Below are 15,939 nucleotides of genomic sequence, written 5' to 3' on the forward strand. Positions count from 1 at the left end.
CATGTACATACAAGTATTTTTATGTATGCATACTGTATATACACATATGTATTAACTCGCGCGCACACACTCATACTCACACAGACTTACTAGAAAAAATTCACTGTTAATAACTCATTTTTGAATTGCCCCCTTAAAAAATCAAATTACCCCCCTGTGGGGCATATGCCCCACGTTGGGAACCACTGCCTTAGACTGTGGTTGATAGTTTAAATGTTTTCAAAAAGCTACATGTAACTACACGGATGGGAAGCCTGCTGGCAACAAGATGTATCGCAAAGGCCAGAACTTAACCTGTTCTGTTTGGACAGGGGCCAGGTATGTTAAAGCCAGATTACTGTTTTGGCATACTATGCAAAATGTGGCCATGAGTGCCTTAGGCAAAACATTGTACATTCTATGAATTCCTCAACCCTAATCATCAGATGGAATTGTATATTTGATAGAAGGTGAATGTAATTTCTTGCCACTTGTGGAGAAGAGTGTTGCTACATTCTGCTGTAACAAAGGAGTCTCTGGTCTTGTTTGATGTTAGGCTCTTGTTAGATGTTGTTTACGTTGAAACCATTTGTACTGCACATCTGATTAACACCAAAAACACTTGGCAGCCATGGAGAATGTATGTCTGCCCTACCATTACAGTGTTGTGTTCTGCTTCTAAAGAAATGCATTAAAAGTTATCAGTGCTTTAGTATATATATTTATTTCTTTCCCCAGATAACCAATAATTTTATCTTTGGAGCTCCTATATATTTAATCCTATCTTTTGTAAATAAGGGTGCCAAATTTTCAGAAATATTTCATATTTATCTCTTAAATTATAAGTAATTTTTTCAAGTGGAATGCAGCTAAAAATTTAATTCTTCCAACGATCTATACTTAAATATGAATCTGATTTCCAAGTAACTGCAATAACCTTTTTGGCTACTGCCAATGCAATTTTTGTGCATTCTTTCTGATATTTATTCAGTTTGGATTTCGGTTTTATCCCTTCAATATCGCCTAGTAAAAATAATGTTAGATTATGTGGAAGTTGTATTCCAATAATTATGAACTCCATGGAGCATGTGGGGATCTTCCGATATCCAGGCATTCTTTCTTTCTTTCTTTCTTTCTTTTTTTTTTCTCTTTCTACAGGGATATGTTAGGGGGTAGGGGTTAAGGGGAGGGGGAAGGGTTGATAATTTTTTTAAATAATTTTTTTTCCTTCTGTGACCTATTTGAAAATTCAATTAAAAATTATATTAAAAAAAATAAATTATCAGTGCCTTGAATAGCACATGAATCAGTTACCACATAATACGCCAGCAATAATTTGAACATCGGTCTGCCCCTTGGGTATTCAGTAAGGTCCAAGACCATGCAATACAGAAGGCCTCTTTGTACATGCAGTGCATTGAAAGATAAATAGTGAAGTCCAGAACTGAGACTTGGGAAAGAGGCAGACAAATATTAGACGGAGAGAGCAATACATATTTTTGGAGGATGTTAGTAAACTCCAGCCTGTGGTGGCTCAACATCAGGCTTGTGACATAGAGCGTTGAGAGGGAGGGAGGGGCCCAAGTCTAAAAATGTATCATGCCAGGAATGATGTCATTAGATCAGCATCAGGATGCGAAATGACTCAAAGCAAGAACAATTTGATATGCAGTAAACCACTCAAATCTGGAGCAGGCTTGAAGCCATTGTTAATCAAATTCTGTCTAGAGAAGTGTTGATTATATCTCTTTTCAAAGCATAGTCCGGGAAAATGCAGTTTGTGTCATTAATGTGGAAATTTTGGTATTTGCTCTTCCAAGATCCATTCTACACTTTTTTACAGAAATATCTGAGGTAGCTCATTACAAATGAACTTTGATTATCTTAATAATCAATTTCGCTGTGCATCGGACATAATTTCAAACCATGTTTATTGCAAACATTAAATTAAACAGTAGAAAATGTGTATTTAATTTACAGAAAATAGCACCATAACTTGTTCATCAAGTTTCATATGTTCAAAGATGTACACTAATATACAAACACGAGGATTTCAAGTTCATGTGTATGTTGAACAATTCTTCATTGTGTTAAAAATGTTTGAGCTGCAATGTTATGTTAGCATTTATTACTAAATATAAAGAATTATACTTTTTCTCAATACATTTTTGGGGAAATATTTCAAATTACTGCAAATGTTCTGGCAGTTTGTTTTACAACAGACTGTCAATTTCAAACAGTCAATTGATCAAATACTTAAGTGATTACTGTGCTATAATCTGCATTTGAATGTTATTTTTAACAACTAATTTCAGTTAAATACCATAAGACATTAGAGCAGGATTAGGCATTCAGCCCATTACATCCACTCTGCTGTACATTCATCCACTTCAGAATCTTTGACCATTCACAAGCATTCATTGACATTAAACAATCATTACTGAAAATGCAACTTTTCTGCCTTAGAAGCGAAACTGGATATTGCTGACAAAATAAATCACTTCCCTAACTAATGTTCAGTTGATGCAGAAACAATTCATAATTCATAATGTTCAAACATAGGAAGCATATTAGCAACTGACTCCTTGATGCAAGTCAATTATCTCATTGTTACCAAATTGGCAGAAATTCTGAGAGTGCAGCCTAGGTAACTGCTGTTCATTTCTCAATATCTGCTCTCTGAATCTTTGGATATTTAAAAATAAAGGCAAATGCACACAAAATTTAAAATGAAGATATGCAAGGTTGGCATGGAGTAAGTGTAGCTTAGCCTGTATGAGGAATGAAGTTTAATGATGAATTTTCATAGAAAAGAATGAAAAGTTTACATTTAAAAATAAATTATTCTGGTAACTACAGGGTTCTTTTAGGCTATCCAAGTCAAAATATTTGCTACCACTTGGCCTGGTTTTATAAGCTAACAATGTTCTAATGGCCAATGATAGCTTACATCCTGATATACAGTCTAGCAGGGAATGGTGATGCCAGGATATTTCTGAGGTCCAAATATTGAGATTTGCTCTAGTGTAAGTCATGCTGTTTAATATTCTGGGTTTGAGCATTTTACATGGAACTTCCTTTGATGAGAAAAGTTCTTTTGATTAAATGGCCACTGACAAACATTTTAAGATCCCACATAAAATCTTCAGCTTTTCGACCTGTTCAGCACTGAGACTAAGCTTTCAAAGTACTATTATCTTTGTATAGACTATATAAAACTGGAAATATCAGAAAATGAGTAATTTAAAATAGAATCATATGTACAAAGGAAATAGCATTTTTAAAATCAGTCATCTTAATATTAAATGGTGCCATTATCTGGCTGAACAGTACTATTCTCAAAGGGTTAATAACACATGGACAGTAACCTACAGGCTTTGTCTCTGAAGATATTTAACTTGAATATACAGTAACTCAGTTTGTTTCACTTAGTGGTTCTTGATTTAACAATTTAGATTGGCCCAAGACCATTGCAGTTCTAGTGTAGTTCAGTCTGCCAGATGTTTACAATTGAAATGAGTATTTCCAGTTAGTTCATTGTGAGATTTACAGTAAGCATTTTAATTCAAATGATGGCCAATTCTATCAGTTCTATTTACCTCTCTTTACCTCGGTTTTGTCAACTATGCATTGGTGAATCGTTCAATAAAACAGCACTGAATGTAGAGTATAGCTCCTCTGTTCCCGTGTAAGCTAATTTTCCTGACATGACAACAACACTGACTTCATCACCAGCTTTCAGCCTGAGAATTAGGCTGAACACAGCAAGGCCTCCTCCGGGATGATTCTCAGTTTCATCCACTGAAGTTTCTAGTCGTTCAGTCCTATAGCCGGCTGTGTCCACTTGTGCAATGCTTACATTGGATACTGTCAGCACAGCCTCTATGCGTTCATTTCTTTGCGGAGTCAGTACAGCACTAATAAAATACTCTCCACTGTGAGGGACAGTAAATACACCTGCAAAACAAACAGAGAACTTTAGATTCCTGTCGACATGGTCTGGATCTGGTCTAAAGTTCCATTGCTACTCGTACTAAGCAATAGCTATTTTCAGTAAATTCTGAGCCAACCTGCAATGAGAATCTACCTGTCAGATGAGCAGGTAACCATTGATCAGATAAATACTAGACCCAAAATAGCGAGTCAGAGTATGGGTAACTTAAGATAAATGAATAGGCTCTTAAGCACCTATGAGGCACAGATGAGGAATGCACTGGTACATCTTTCACTTGGGTTAGATTAACTCCAAATTGCTCAAGAAGTTTAACATTATCCAGGTTTCAAGACAAAATTCCTTGATCAGCTTCACCCACCACTAACGCAAACAGCTGGAGAATGTGCTATACATAAATAGTAATTTGACGAGGCTTTTTTGACAGCTCCTTTCAGATGTCAACTATGAATTACAGGTAAGTGATTTTACTTTCAGAAATTCGCTTAGAACATAGAACACTGCAGCACACAGCAACAATTTGTCTCTGGGGCTTTCAAAATAGCTTACGCTGACTTGAAATGATAAATTACTGTACTGGCCGAATACCTGTGCATTTATTTCTTTATCAATCTTTTTATTAATTTAAAGTACATATATACAAATGAGAATTACCTCAAATATTTATATCGATAACAATTCATATAAAAGGTAAAATAAACACTATCAAGATCGTACATAATATTAATCTAATAGTATATAATAAAAATAAGAATCAATTCTCTTATCATTCCATAAAAAGAAAAAAGATAAAGAAACTTTTATAATTTTTATGTACATAAAAACCCCACTATTCTCTATAAACAAAAACAAAAAAAATTTAAAAAAAGAGAGGGGGAAAAAAGACTGGGCAGCCCATACTGAGAGTAAAAGCAAGAAAAAAAGAGAAACTTCCTGATCAAATCCAAAGTTTTGAGAAAGTAACTGGAAGAGCAATAAATCAAACCCTATGAAAATATTGAATAAAGGGTTGCCAAGTTTCTTCAAATTTAAAGGCACCTGTGCATTTACCAAGGATGTCATACCTGTGTTAGGTGCATAATGCCCTCCATCGTTGATCAGAATTTTGTTGAACCTTACAACACCATTATCAGCAGTAAAAGGCACTTCAGTTAGACCAACAGAAAATACAACGTGGTTAGTAAGACCCTTGTTTCCTGTAAATAAAACATCAACAGTAAACATACTTTAAGCAAAATAGAGGTGGAAAGCAGAATTTGTTGATTTTACTGATTGAATTGAAATTCCACCAATAAATTTCATTAAACATGAACAGCAGTGTTCAATAATGGAAAACAGTCATGCGTATTGGATCTATTTAATGAAAATATTCTTGAGATATATAAAATCTGCCGATGAAAAGCCTGGCCAGCTGGTAACTGCCAATGTAGGAAATGTTTGTGATGGAAAGAATCTGGTCAAAACACTTCTCTATGTTGGGAACAGTGTTTTTAATCTTATGCTTTCCTTAATTGGGTATATGCCAATGCTATACAGTATAGTTAATTGACCATTGGTTACCTGAATTTTTTTTAAAACCCAGAATATGTGCATTTGCTGAACATTTTTCATATAATACTCTAAATGTATTAGTTCCAAGTAAAGATATTGAGATGTCACTGACATTAGGACTTGTCTACTCTCTTTTAATACTACCATCTGATGTAGATTTGAGCTTGATACAGATGTATGGAATAAAATTCTCGACCAGTGCCCTGAAGTTTAGGCTGTTCTTAGCTCTAGATCATTAGAAACACAAAGGACAAAACTAAAGTGAAACTTGGCACGTTTATCAAGGAAAATATTCCTCAACTCTTGCCATGATTCACATTAAACTCCCATACACACAGAGAAATCAAAAACTTGAACAAAGTTCAAAAAGAAACACCTTTGATGCATTCAATATGGTTCAGTTAGAAGTGTTGCTGCTGATCATTGACCTTCTTGTGAGCTCCCTTTAATATATACAGCATGTGATGCACATTGTGGCTAACGTTTTTGGCTTCTAAACCTGGCAGCTTGTCATTTTCTTTCCAATGACTGAGGTGGGGATAATATTTTTGTCCAGTTATTGCAGGAGGAGCAAACCAAGACTAGAATATCATCCTCAGATGACAAAAACTGGACACTCTATGGTAAGCTACTGAATAAAAAATCTTGCCAATTGGGATAGAACCAGAATTTGAAAGGTTTTAACTTTGTCTCCGCCGAACGGGCTCCCACTTAGCTCTTTTAAAAGGAACATTTACTTCTGACCTGAAAGTGCTCCTGTTTTATAGCAGGCCTAAGAGGAAATGATCCTCCTGGGGCTTTATAGATATCCACTGTGGAATAAGCTGCTCAGTTAATGTAGAGTTGCACTCAGACACTATATTTACTTGGAATGGCACTATTAATTGAAAGATCATAGCAATTAATAATTTTATGTACAGGAGGAAGGAGAGGGATTTCTGTTGCAACTTGGACACTTATTTCCAGATGCCCCAAAGCACTTTGGTGTACTTGTTTTCGTCACTGGGTTGTATAGGAAAAATGTTAGCTAATTTGAGCATAGTAATTTCTCACGGAATTTATTCAATACTAATGTTTAGCCAAGGATAAATATTGATCAGTGCAGTGGGGAAATTGCCCAGTTGAAAACAGTGCCATGAGGTTTGTCTTTTTACACACATGGAAGCGCATAGGCCTTGGTTTACTGTCTCACTGACAGCACTTCAAATGGTACTCTACTGGAGTGTCGGTCTGATACCAAGAAAGGGGAAAAAATTATTTTAGATTGAATGACCCAAGTCAGAAATAGATGCATTAGGCTTAATGAATGATACTGCTTTAGTTACACAAGAATAAAACTTGCAGATTCTGTGCACTGATGCTGAGCTTTCTTTTGACAATTGGGTCCAATAGAACCCGTGTTCAATGGCTACTGGGTAAAATATAACTTCTCATGGACGAAAGCATCTCATTTAAAAATAGACAACTCTTTCATAACAAAAGAGTAGATACACAATAACTCATTTACATTGTTTCTATAGTATTTCACTGTTCTTTAGATGTACCCAGACATAATGGATGATCTAACAAAAGAACAAGCTATCCAGACAACCAAAAATGAGAGCATGAAGGGAGTACAAAAGGATATATCACATATCGATTGTTAATGGATATGCATTCACATATCCGCTTTTTATCTACAATGGAATAATGCTAACTTCTAATTTAAGAACCATCTGCGAGCTTAATCAGTGAGCCATTCTGATCAGTAGCGCATCGCTGTGTCCATAGGGATAGTAAATACTAAATGGCAGAGGCATAAATCTCTGTTCCACTTGAGTGCAGTAAATTCAAAGTATAAACACTTGAGTTAAGTTTTATTACAGAGTAATTAATCTGACAACATATTGGAATGCATGCACAAATTTCCACTTTACATAAAAAGGGGCTTTCTCCATCCTTAAATATTTTTAAAACCATTTCACACTTTTTAAAACTTCAAAATCTAAAACTGATAATCAGAAATAACATTGTATGACAAGCCCTAATTCGTTTTGTGAAAGCATTTTAATTTCCAGCCCAATTACCTCATAACGTTCAGTTTTAGTAAGAATAGCGATACTTTTGGCAGCAGTGATGCACATCACTGATTATTCTTCTCAAACAATTTTAATGCAATTTGACAAGGGAAATAAAGTTACAATAATTGATAGAAATACTCATGGTAAATCAACAAAGATGATCATTCAAAGATGCATGCTAACAGTAGAAAAATTCCTATACAGCACTTCACCCAAATACAGCAATTTTATCAAACAGAACTCAACAAAATTAAAAGTAAATTTGTTATCAAAATACATATACAACCCTGAGATTAATTTTCTTGTGGGCATACTCAACAAATCTATGGAATAGTAACTTTAACAGAATCAATGAATGACTGCTCGACTAGGTTGTTCAACCAGAGTGCAGAAGACAACAAACTATCCAAATATAAAAATAATTATAATAAATAAATAAGCAATAAATAACAGGAACATGGGATGAAGAGTCCTTGAAAGTGAGTCCTTTGACTATGGGAACATTTCAATAATGGGGCGAGTGAAGTTATCCCCTTTGTTCAACAGCCTGATGGTGGAGGAGTAGTAACTGTTCCCTAACCTGCTGGTGCGAGTCCCAAGGCTCTTGTACCTTCTTCCTGATGGCAGCAGCGAGAAGAAACAATGGCCTGGGTGGTGGGGGTCCCTGATTATGGATGTTGCTTTCCAGTGACAGCGTTTCCTACAGCTGCACCCAATGGTGGAGAGGGCTGTACCCATGATGGGCTGGGCTGTATCCACTACTTTTTGCAGAATTTTCCATTCAAGGTCATTGGTGTTTCCATACCAGGCCGTGATGCAGCCTGTCAATATATTCCCCACTACACATCTACAGAAGTTTGACAAAGTTTTTCATGTCATGCTGATTCTCTGCAAACTCCTAAGGAAGTAGACGTACTGCCGTGCTTTCTTCATAATTGCACTTATGCGCTAGGCTGAGGACAGGTCCTCTGAAATAATAACACCTAGGAATTTAAAGTTGCTAACCCTCTCACCTCTGATCCTCCAATAAGGACTGGCTCACGGACCTCTGCTTTCCTTCCCCTGAAGTCTATAATCAGTTCCTTGGTCAAGCCACTTAAGGAGACATTAGGCCACATGATTGAAAGGTTAGCCAGAAAAGAAGATGTAAGGAATGTCTGAAAGCAAAGAGAAATGCAGAAAGGCAGCTTGGGAAACATTCCAGAGCACTGGGTTTAGGCAACACAAGGCACAACTGTCAAAGACCATAAGTAGAGAGATGGAAATTGGGGTTCTCAGAATCCAGTGTTAGAGGAGCACAGATCCTGAAAGGTTTACAGAGGTGGTTAACCCTCTTGAGATCATGTGCTTAAATTGGCAATAACTTTCTAAAAAAATTCTCTCATGTGCCAAGACAATTTTGAGCAGAAATTAATATTGATTAATGAATTAGTAATAACTATGGATGCTAAGGAAAAAGGACTAGTCCTGTTGCTTTTTTTATATGTATTCAATGTTTTACTATTAATAAAAATATAATGGAGACAGATTGAAATAAATTAAGCATTTGAGATAACCTGCTCAAAAATTAATATTAATCTTTAAGTCAATTGAAAAATTACATAAGTCCTAAATTTTATTATTGTAACCATTTACTATCTGAATACAACAAGACTGCAAGAACTTTAAAAGGTATTGTTAACGTACTGTGTTGTCAGAACCATCTAACCAGCACCAAGCTGACACAGGCATTTCCTGTGAAAACACCTCACTGCTTTTGAGTTGTAATAAATCATTCTGGCAATAAGCATAATCATTGTAAATATTTGTATTATGGATGGGGTTTAAAGAATTGCGTGGCAGCACCACATGCTGCGTGCCAACAAATCTCTTCTTACATGTGCCACACGTTTACCACCTCTGTATTTTTGAAGATTGGAGGAGGCATGGATGTGGAGAGGTTTGGGGGCCAGGGTAGTGGTAGGGGATGATTATGAAAACTGACGAGAATTTTATAATTATACTGGGAGATCTGTAGGTGATGAGCGTGAATCAGGATATGGGCTGCAGAATTTTTGTTCAGCTTCAGCTTACAAAGGACAGACGTGATGACAAACACACGTGCATGGGAATTAAGAGGTACTGTTACAATGGCAGGGATGAAGGTTTCAGCAGCAGATAACTGAAGGGAAGGTATTATAATGAAAAGGATGAGACTTTGATTGGAAGTTCTGCTCAGATTTCAAGGCTGCAAACAATCTGGCTCTGACTCAGTCATCAGGGACATCAGGAATGTCAGTAGTTAAGGGAATACAGTCTGTGGTGGGCAATAGTTTAGGTTGTCCCAATTTCATCCCTTACAGAAGGCGAGAAGCTTATCAGAGTTGGCACATAGGTGCTGTCAGCACGTGTGGAACTTTACAACACACATTTATGTGATTCCCATTTAATTTCCTCCACTGTTCCATCAACTTCCTTCAGGTTCTACCACTCACCTACACACAGAGGGCAATTTAAACTACCAACGTACATAGCAACCAGCAGTAACACACACTAAAGTGCTGGAGGAACTCAGTAGGTCAGGCACCACGTATGGAGAGGGATAAACAGTTGATGTTTTGGGCCATCAGAGCAGGAGTCCCTGGAGGAAACCTTTGGGGGTCACAGGGAGAATGTGCAGTCTCCACACACACAGCACTGGAAGTCCGGATTGAAGCCAGGTAACTGATGGTGTAATGGTAGCTTTAGCAGCTAGCACTTGTATCTGAATCAGTCACTTATAGCAAACCTCAACAAAATCCACTCTAAGCCAAATAAAACTCTGGAATTATTCTAAAATTTGGAAATATATCTGTAGATACAGAACTTCAAATATCACCACACCAATACTACCAGTATTTGTAATGTTACATAATATTTTTGGAAAATAAATAGTTTTTTCTTCACTGGACAACTTTACCTGATGATCCTGAAAGGCCAGTGGGTTCTTGTAAGCCTGAAATTCAAAATAACACAATTACGTTTTGGAACTCTGCCACTGCTTAAAGTGTTTGGAATTTGATCTTTATACTGGTAGACTTTTTTTAAGAACATTGATTTTGATGTGTAAAAGTAATATCCTATGACGTAAATGGAATAATTTTGTTGGAAGTACCATGTGTTTGCTATTTTGTATTCAATTATTGATGGTCTATAAAATTAAGGAGGTTAATTGTTCATCTGTAATGCAAAATGACCACCTGATAGAGAAATACGGAAGTTGATCCATGGAAAGCAGGAAGATTTCACTGTGATAAAAGTGTACAAAGAAATTAATTAATTCTTGTAAGGGAAGCTTTAATAAAAGCACATTTAAGCCCCTTATCCTGGATAGGCTTAATTTATTCATATCATCAAGCACCATTTGTGGAGAATGGACAAGGTTTTCTTTCAGTACCACAAATCGCATCAATGTACGCTGTAGCTTCTTCTACCATCCATCACATGAACTGTGCGAGGGACGTGGATAAGTTAAAGGGAGTTTCTGGCACGTATTTAAGATGAATCAGCCAATTTCCAATCACAACATACTGCCCAATGATTTAATATGATTTGGATATTCTTCCTTGACCTAAAATGCTGTTGGAAATCACTGCCAATATTTTATGAGCTGAGAATGGATTTATAAACTAATTCTCTGTTTACTTCCTACTAAAACAGTGAAACTAAAAAATAACTGCCATTTCCATTAAAGAAACTATGGAAAGTTAATGGGAAAGTGTTTAATGTATTTTTCACTAAATAGCCATCCTTAATATTCAACTAATTATAGTTCGTTTGTAATGTGCCATGTGCGGCATGGGCAATCATGGTCTTTCCATGACCATGATTGTTCTCGGCAAATTTTTCTATATTAAATCAAGTGGTTTGCCACTGCCTTCTTCTGGGTACTGTGTCTTTACAAGACATTATCAATACTCTTCACAGACTGTCTGCCTGGCGTCAGCGGCTGCATAACCAGGACTTGTGATATGCACCAGCTGCTCATATGGCCATCCACCACCTGCTCCCATGGCTTCACGTGACATTGATCAGGAGGCTAAGCAGATGCCACACTTTGCTCAAGGAGGATCTGAAGGCTAGTGGAGCAAAGAAACGCCTTAGATCTCTTTTGGTAGAGACGTATCTCCACCTCGCCACCCAACAATTATAAACATAAGAAATTCTGCAGATGCTAGAAGTCCAAAGCAACACATACAAAATGCTGGAGGTACGCAGCAGGTCAGGCAGCATCGATGGAAATGAACAAACAGTGGAAGTTTTGGGTTGAGTTCCTTTTTCAAGACTAATCATCTAATTAGACAATTATTTCAAAGGTCTGGCACACACTTCATATATCTTTCTGTATCATCTAATTCTAATAATTTTTAAAGGTTTACTCACAATAACATGGTTAGTTATTGTGAATCTATGAAATCTGCATGTCAAAGGAAACACCACATCCTGCACTGACAGTAATTTACCTAAAAATATTTTTAAAAATATTTACTGCCAATTAAAGATCTGCTATTGGAAATGGTTGCAATGCTCTTCTTGTAAATCAGAATTACAGAATAATTTATCATCTGCTAAATCATTCTATACCGTTAACTGTACATTATTATGAAGCATTTACAATAATTATCCATTGATAAATGATAAAACATATTTCATGCAGCAGGTCTGACAAGATCTGATCTGATATGTAAAGATGAATCTCTACAATTAGGTAAGTACCTTAAATTCATTTACACTTACCTATATTGTTTCCAAAATGTCACATTAATTACAGTCAATATACGTGAAATTTCATACTGGATTGTAAAGTGCATTAAAGTAAAATGCAATTCAAATGAAACAAAAGTCATTGACATGATGAAGTGTTTTTAATGGTCTGTAAACAAGTTGTCGCCAGTTCCAAGAGCATCATTTTATATAGTTCAGCCGACTTGTCAAAGCACAATGAGGAGGAGCCTCAGATTACTGTTGATATTGATATTTCAAATGTTCAAAATGAACAGTATTATTTAAATGTCTGCATCATCATGTCAAAAGATCAATTCAACAGCTGGCACAACTGATGCTAGCGAATTCCAGTTATAAATTTAGAATTTTTAAGAGATTCTGCATGTGCTGAAGGTCCATAGTAACATACACACAATGCTAATGGAACTCAGCAGGTCAGGCAGCACCTATGGAAAGGAGAATAGAGAGTTGATATTTTGGCCAAGACCCTTCATCATGACCCTGCTGAGTTCCTCCAATATCTTGTGTATGTTACTCTCCATTTTTCTATGATCCATTTGGCACATGGATGACAGAAAAATGGAGAGCTATGTGGGAAGGGAGGGTTAGATTGATCTTAGAGTATGCTAACAGTTCAACAGAATAGTGAGGGCCGAAGGCCCAGGACTGTTCTATGTGCTATGTCATTGGGAATCTCTTTAGCTTCAAAACAAGTGCAAGGCTCTCATGTCAGGTACAATATGGTAAGGGAAGGGGAATGTTGCAACACAATTCTTTATACTCAATTATAACTAGTGCTTACACATGGATTATAGATGCAAAAATGCCATTCAGCACATGGACCGTCAAGACATTCCTGTTGATACGAAGAATTCCATTGTCTTAAAAGTCTTTGCATTTAGAGTTTAATCTTTGCTGTCACATCCAAAGTGGGGCAGTGTCGACGACTGAATAGAATGCTTAACGTGTTTCCCAAGTTCAGAGTCACTGTGGATAATTTTGTTGTGACCAGCACCAGAATTGACAAGTAACCACATTGCTAATAAGCGGCACTTGCTTATGAGTTGGGTTAAGTTTCTTCTAAGTTTTAAAGGTATTTCAGTAATTTATTTTGTAAACTCAGATTTGCTCTAAAGTTTTCAAAGGTTCATTCAAAACACTGAGGAAGATTTGGATCTCAGTCTAAGGTTCCAGTGGATCTAAAGTTCTCAATGAAACGTGCTCTAAAACTGTTATTTAAGATGCTGAAAATTTTACATACCCCAGTATTAATGCAGTAACACTTCTATTACTGCAGAGAAGAGGAACCTGAGCAAATATTGAGAGTAGCATCACAGGTAGATAGGGTTGTAAATACAGCTTATGGGCATCATAAATCTAAGTGTTGAGTACAGGAGATGGGATGTTATGTTGAAGTTGTGTAAGACATTGGTGAGGCCTAATTTCAAGTTTTGTGTTTAGTTCTGGTCACCTACCTACAGGAGTGATGCAAGTAAGATTGAAAGAGTACAAATTTCAAATTCAAAATTCATTCAAGTTTATTAAGCAAAATTCTGCAGCTACTATTGGAAGCGATAGTTCAGGCCCTGGGTATCAGGACACTAACTTTGGGAAAGCTAAGGAAGTCGCCATATTAATGTAAATTTTTTTAAATAGATTACAGCAATGGACTGGAGCAAATTTGAGAACAATTATGGAGTAGTCTGTTGAGAAATATATTGCAGACTGATCCTGAGGACTTAGCCAAATTACATTTCTGGTGATCAACATGATTGGACAAGCAATGAGTAATAAAGGAGTCATTTAACCTTCACAAGCTAAAGAGTGGTGCCGATCACTTATTTTAATGGAATCCTTGCCAAAACTATATAAAAGCCAAGTATTTTTATCACAGCATCAAACCACAAATTTCTTATTAAAGCTGAATTAATTTAGTGAGATTGTGGTATTGTAGACATACCGGAAAAAAAATTTGCTTCCCAGAATATTTGTGAATGGAGACTGGGAGGCATTCATGTTTTAATTGCTACTTCTCAAAATTATATCTTCACCAGGAAACAATGAGCTACATATTTCAGAATTCAGAGCAGTAATGGATTACATATTAATTTGACTAAAGTGCCTATTTTTAAATTAATTGGATTTCCTACCGCAAGTTAATAATTACCTTTTAATACATACTAAAAATTATACCATATCAGTTAATACATAAACTTTCTTGGAAAATCAGAGATGTTGTTTAAACTGTATCAGCTATAGTAAATCATCCATCAGATTTGGAAAAAAATCAAATCTGTTTCATAGAAAACTAAGAAAATAAAGACTGCAGATGCCAGACATCAGAAACAAAAAGTACTGGAAATACTCGACAGGTCAGGCAACGTTCCATGAAGACAGGCGCAGAGTTAACATTTCCTGTCAATAACCTTTCTCTGCTTTTCTCTCCACAGAATGTTGTTTGACTGCCTCAGTATTTCCAACACTTCGTTTTAATTTTATTAAGAGACCAAACCTCCACGAGGTCTACAACCTTGCTACGGGTTTGGGGGATTGCGAGCCTCAATAACCTAGAGAGCTATGTTGGCTGGAGTCAGGGCTTTATGCTTTGGCTCTGGGTAGGGTCACCCATGCCAAACAGGGTAGAAGCCAGACTAAGAGAGGTCTGCTGGTCTTCCAGGTTTAGGAGTTCAGCTCAGAGCTAACAACCCTGACTGGTAAAACAATATTGTTACAGAACGAGCGATAAAGAATCCTGCTACATCTGAGTGCAATAGTGTTCCTGGGACTCCACCCAAGACTTGCATGACTGACAGCAGTGAAAACCAACAGGCAGCTATTGACATGATGAAGGAAGCCCAGAACACCATCAGAGATGGAGGACCTTCACTGCTGCCCTAAATGCCAGCGGTGTAACAGACACAAGTAAGAAAGAGACCAAAACCACAATGTTAGAGATTTGTATGTTTATTAATTAGGTGATTTCAAAGCCAGTCACCATTTTCTAAAAGCAGATAAAAGACATTTACAGACCCTAATGGCACAGCCCTGGCTGCTGATTAGTTGGCTCCTAACGATTATTTTATAATTAAAGGCATATTTCATAAAATAATATTTAGAAGCCAGTTGATAAGCAGCCAGCTTTTCTATTCTTTAACTTAGAATGTGGGTGTTGGCCTCATGCTACTGAGAAAGTAACGGGAAACTCCTGACCTGAGCCTGTCTGGCAGTTGCAAAACATGCACTTGATGATAAGAAATCAAATTGGATTAACAATGTGGCTAGTTTGTCTCTAGATTGCCCCCGGAGATCAAAAATACCAAGCGTGGCATTCCTACAACCAACACTAATGTTCCGAAGTTCCAATCATAATGATGCAATAGGTAGCACCTTAAAGTGCTTGAATCAGATGAGTAAACTCTGAGGAATTTGAGAATAAAATGCACCTCCACTCTGTGGGCCTCTTCCTGAATAGATGATCCATTGGCCATATTTATACACCTAGTAATCTAGCTGTTTCGGTACAAGGCGCGTATTCAAATCCTGTAACTGAACTATTGTATGCTGCCATCTAAAAGAGGAAGCAGTGCTTAAATATATTAAAAGCAGAAACAGTGGGCAGTCTGCCACTCAAGGTTAGATGATGTCTGAGGTCTG

General features: G+C 36.7%; 1 protein-coding gene across 3 annotated transcripts in view; it reads right to left on the reverse strand.

Annotated features, from left to right (window-relative positions):
* Positions 1-1,902: 1,902 nt before the first annotated feature.
* Positions 1,903-15,939, reverse strand: part of LOC132399875 (EMILIN-3) — a 39,191-nt gene continuing 25,154 nt past the window's right edge. For all 3 annotated transcript variants that reach the window (XM_059980741.1, XM_059980740.1, XM_059980739.1), the window contains exons 6-8: positions 10,481-10,516; positions 4,996-5,127; positions 1,903-3,936 (exon numbers count right to left, since the gene is read on the reverse strand). In XM_059980741.1, coding sequence (XP_059836724.1) covers positions 3,599-3,936; positions 4,996-5,127; positions 10,481-10,516 — 506 coding nt within the window. In that variant the 3' untranslated portion in view covers positions 1,903-3,598. The remainder of the gene's footprint in view (positions 3,937-4,995; positions 5,128-10,480; positions 10,517-15,939) is intronic.

This window comes from Hypanus sabinus, chromosome 9, assembly GCF_030144855.1.
Source record: "Hypanus sabinus isolate sHypSab1 chromosome 9, sHypSab1.hap1, whole genome shotgun sequence".
Taxonomy (NCBI): Eukaryota; Metazoa; Chordata; class Chondrichthyes; order Myliobatiformes; family Dasyatidae; genus Hypanus; species Hypanus sabinus.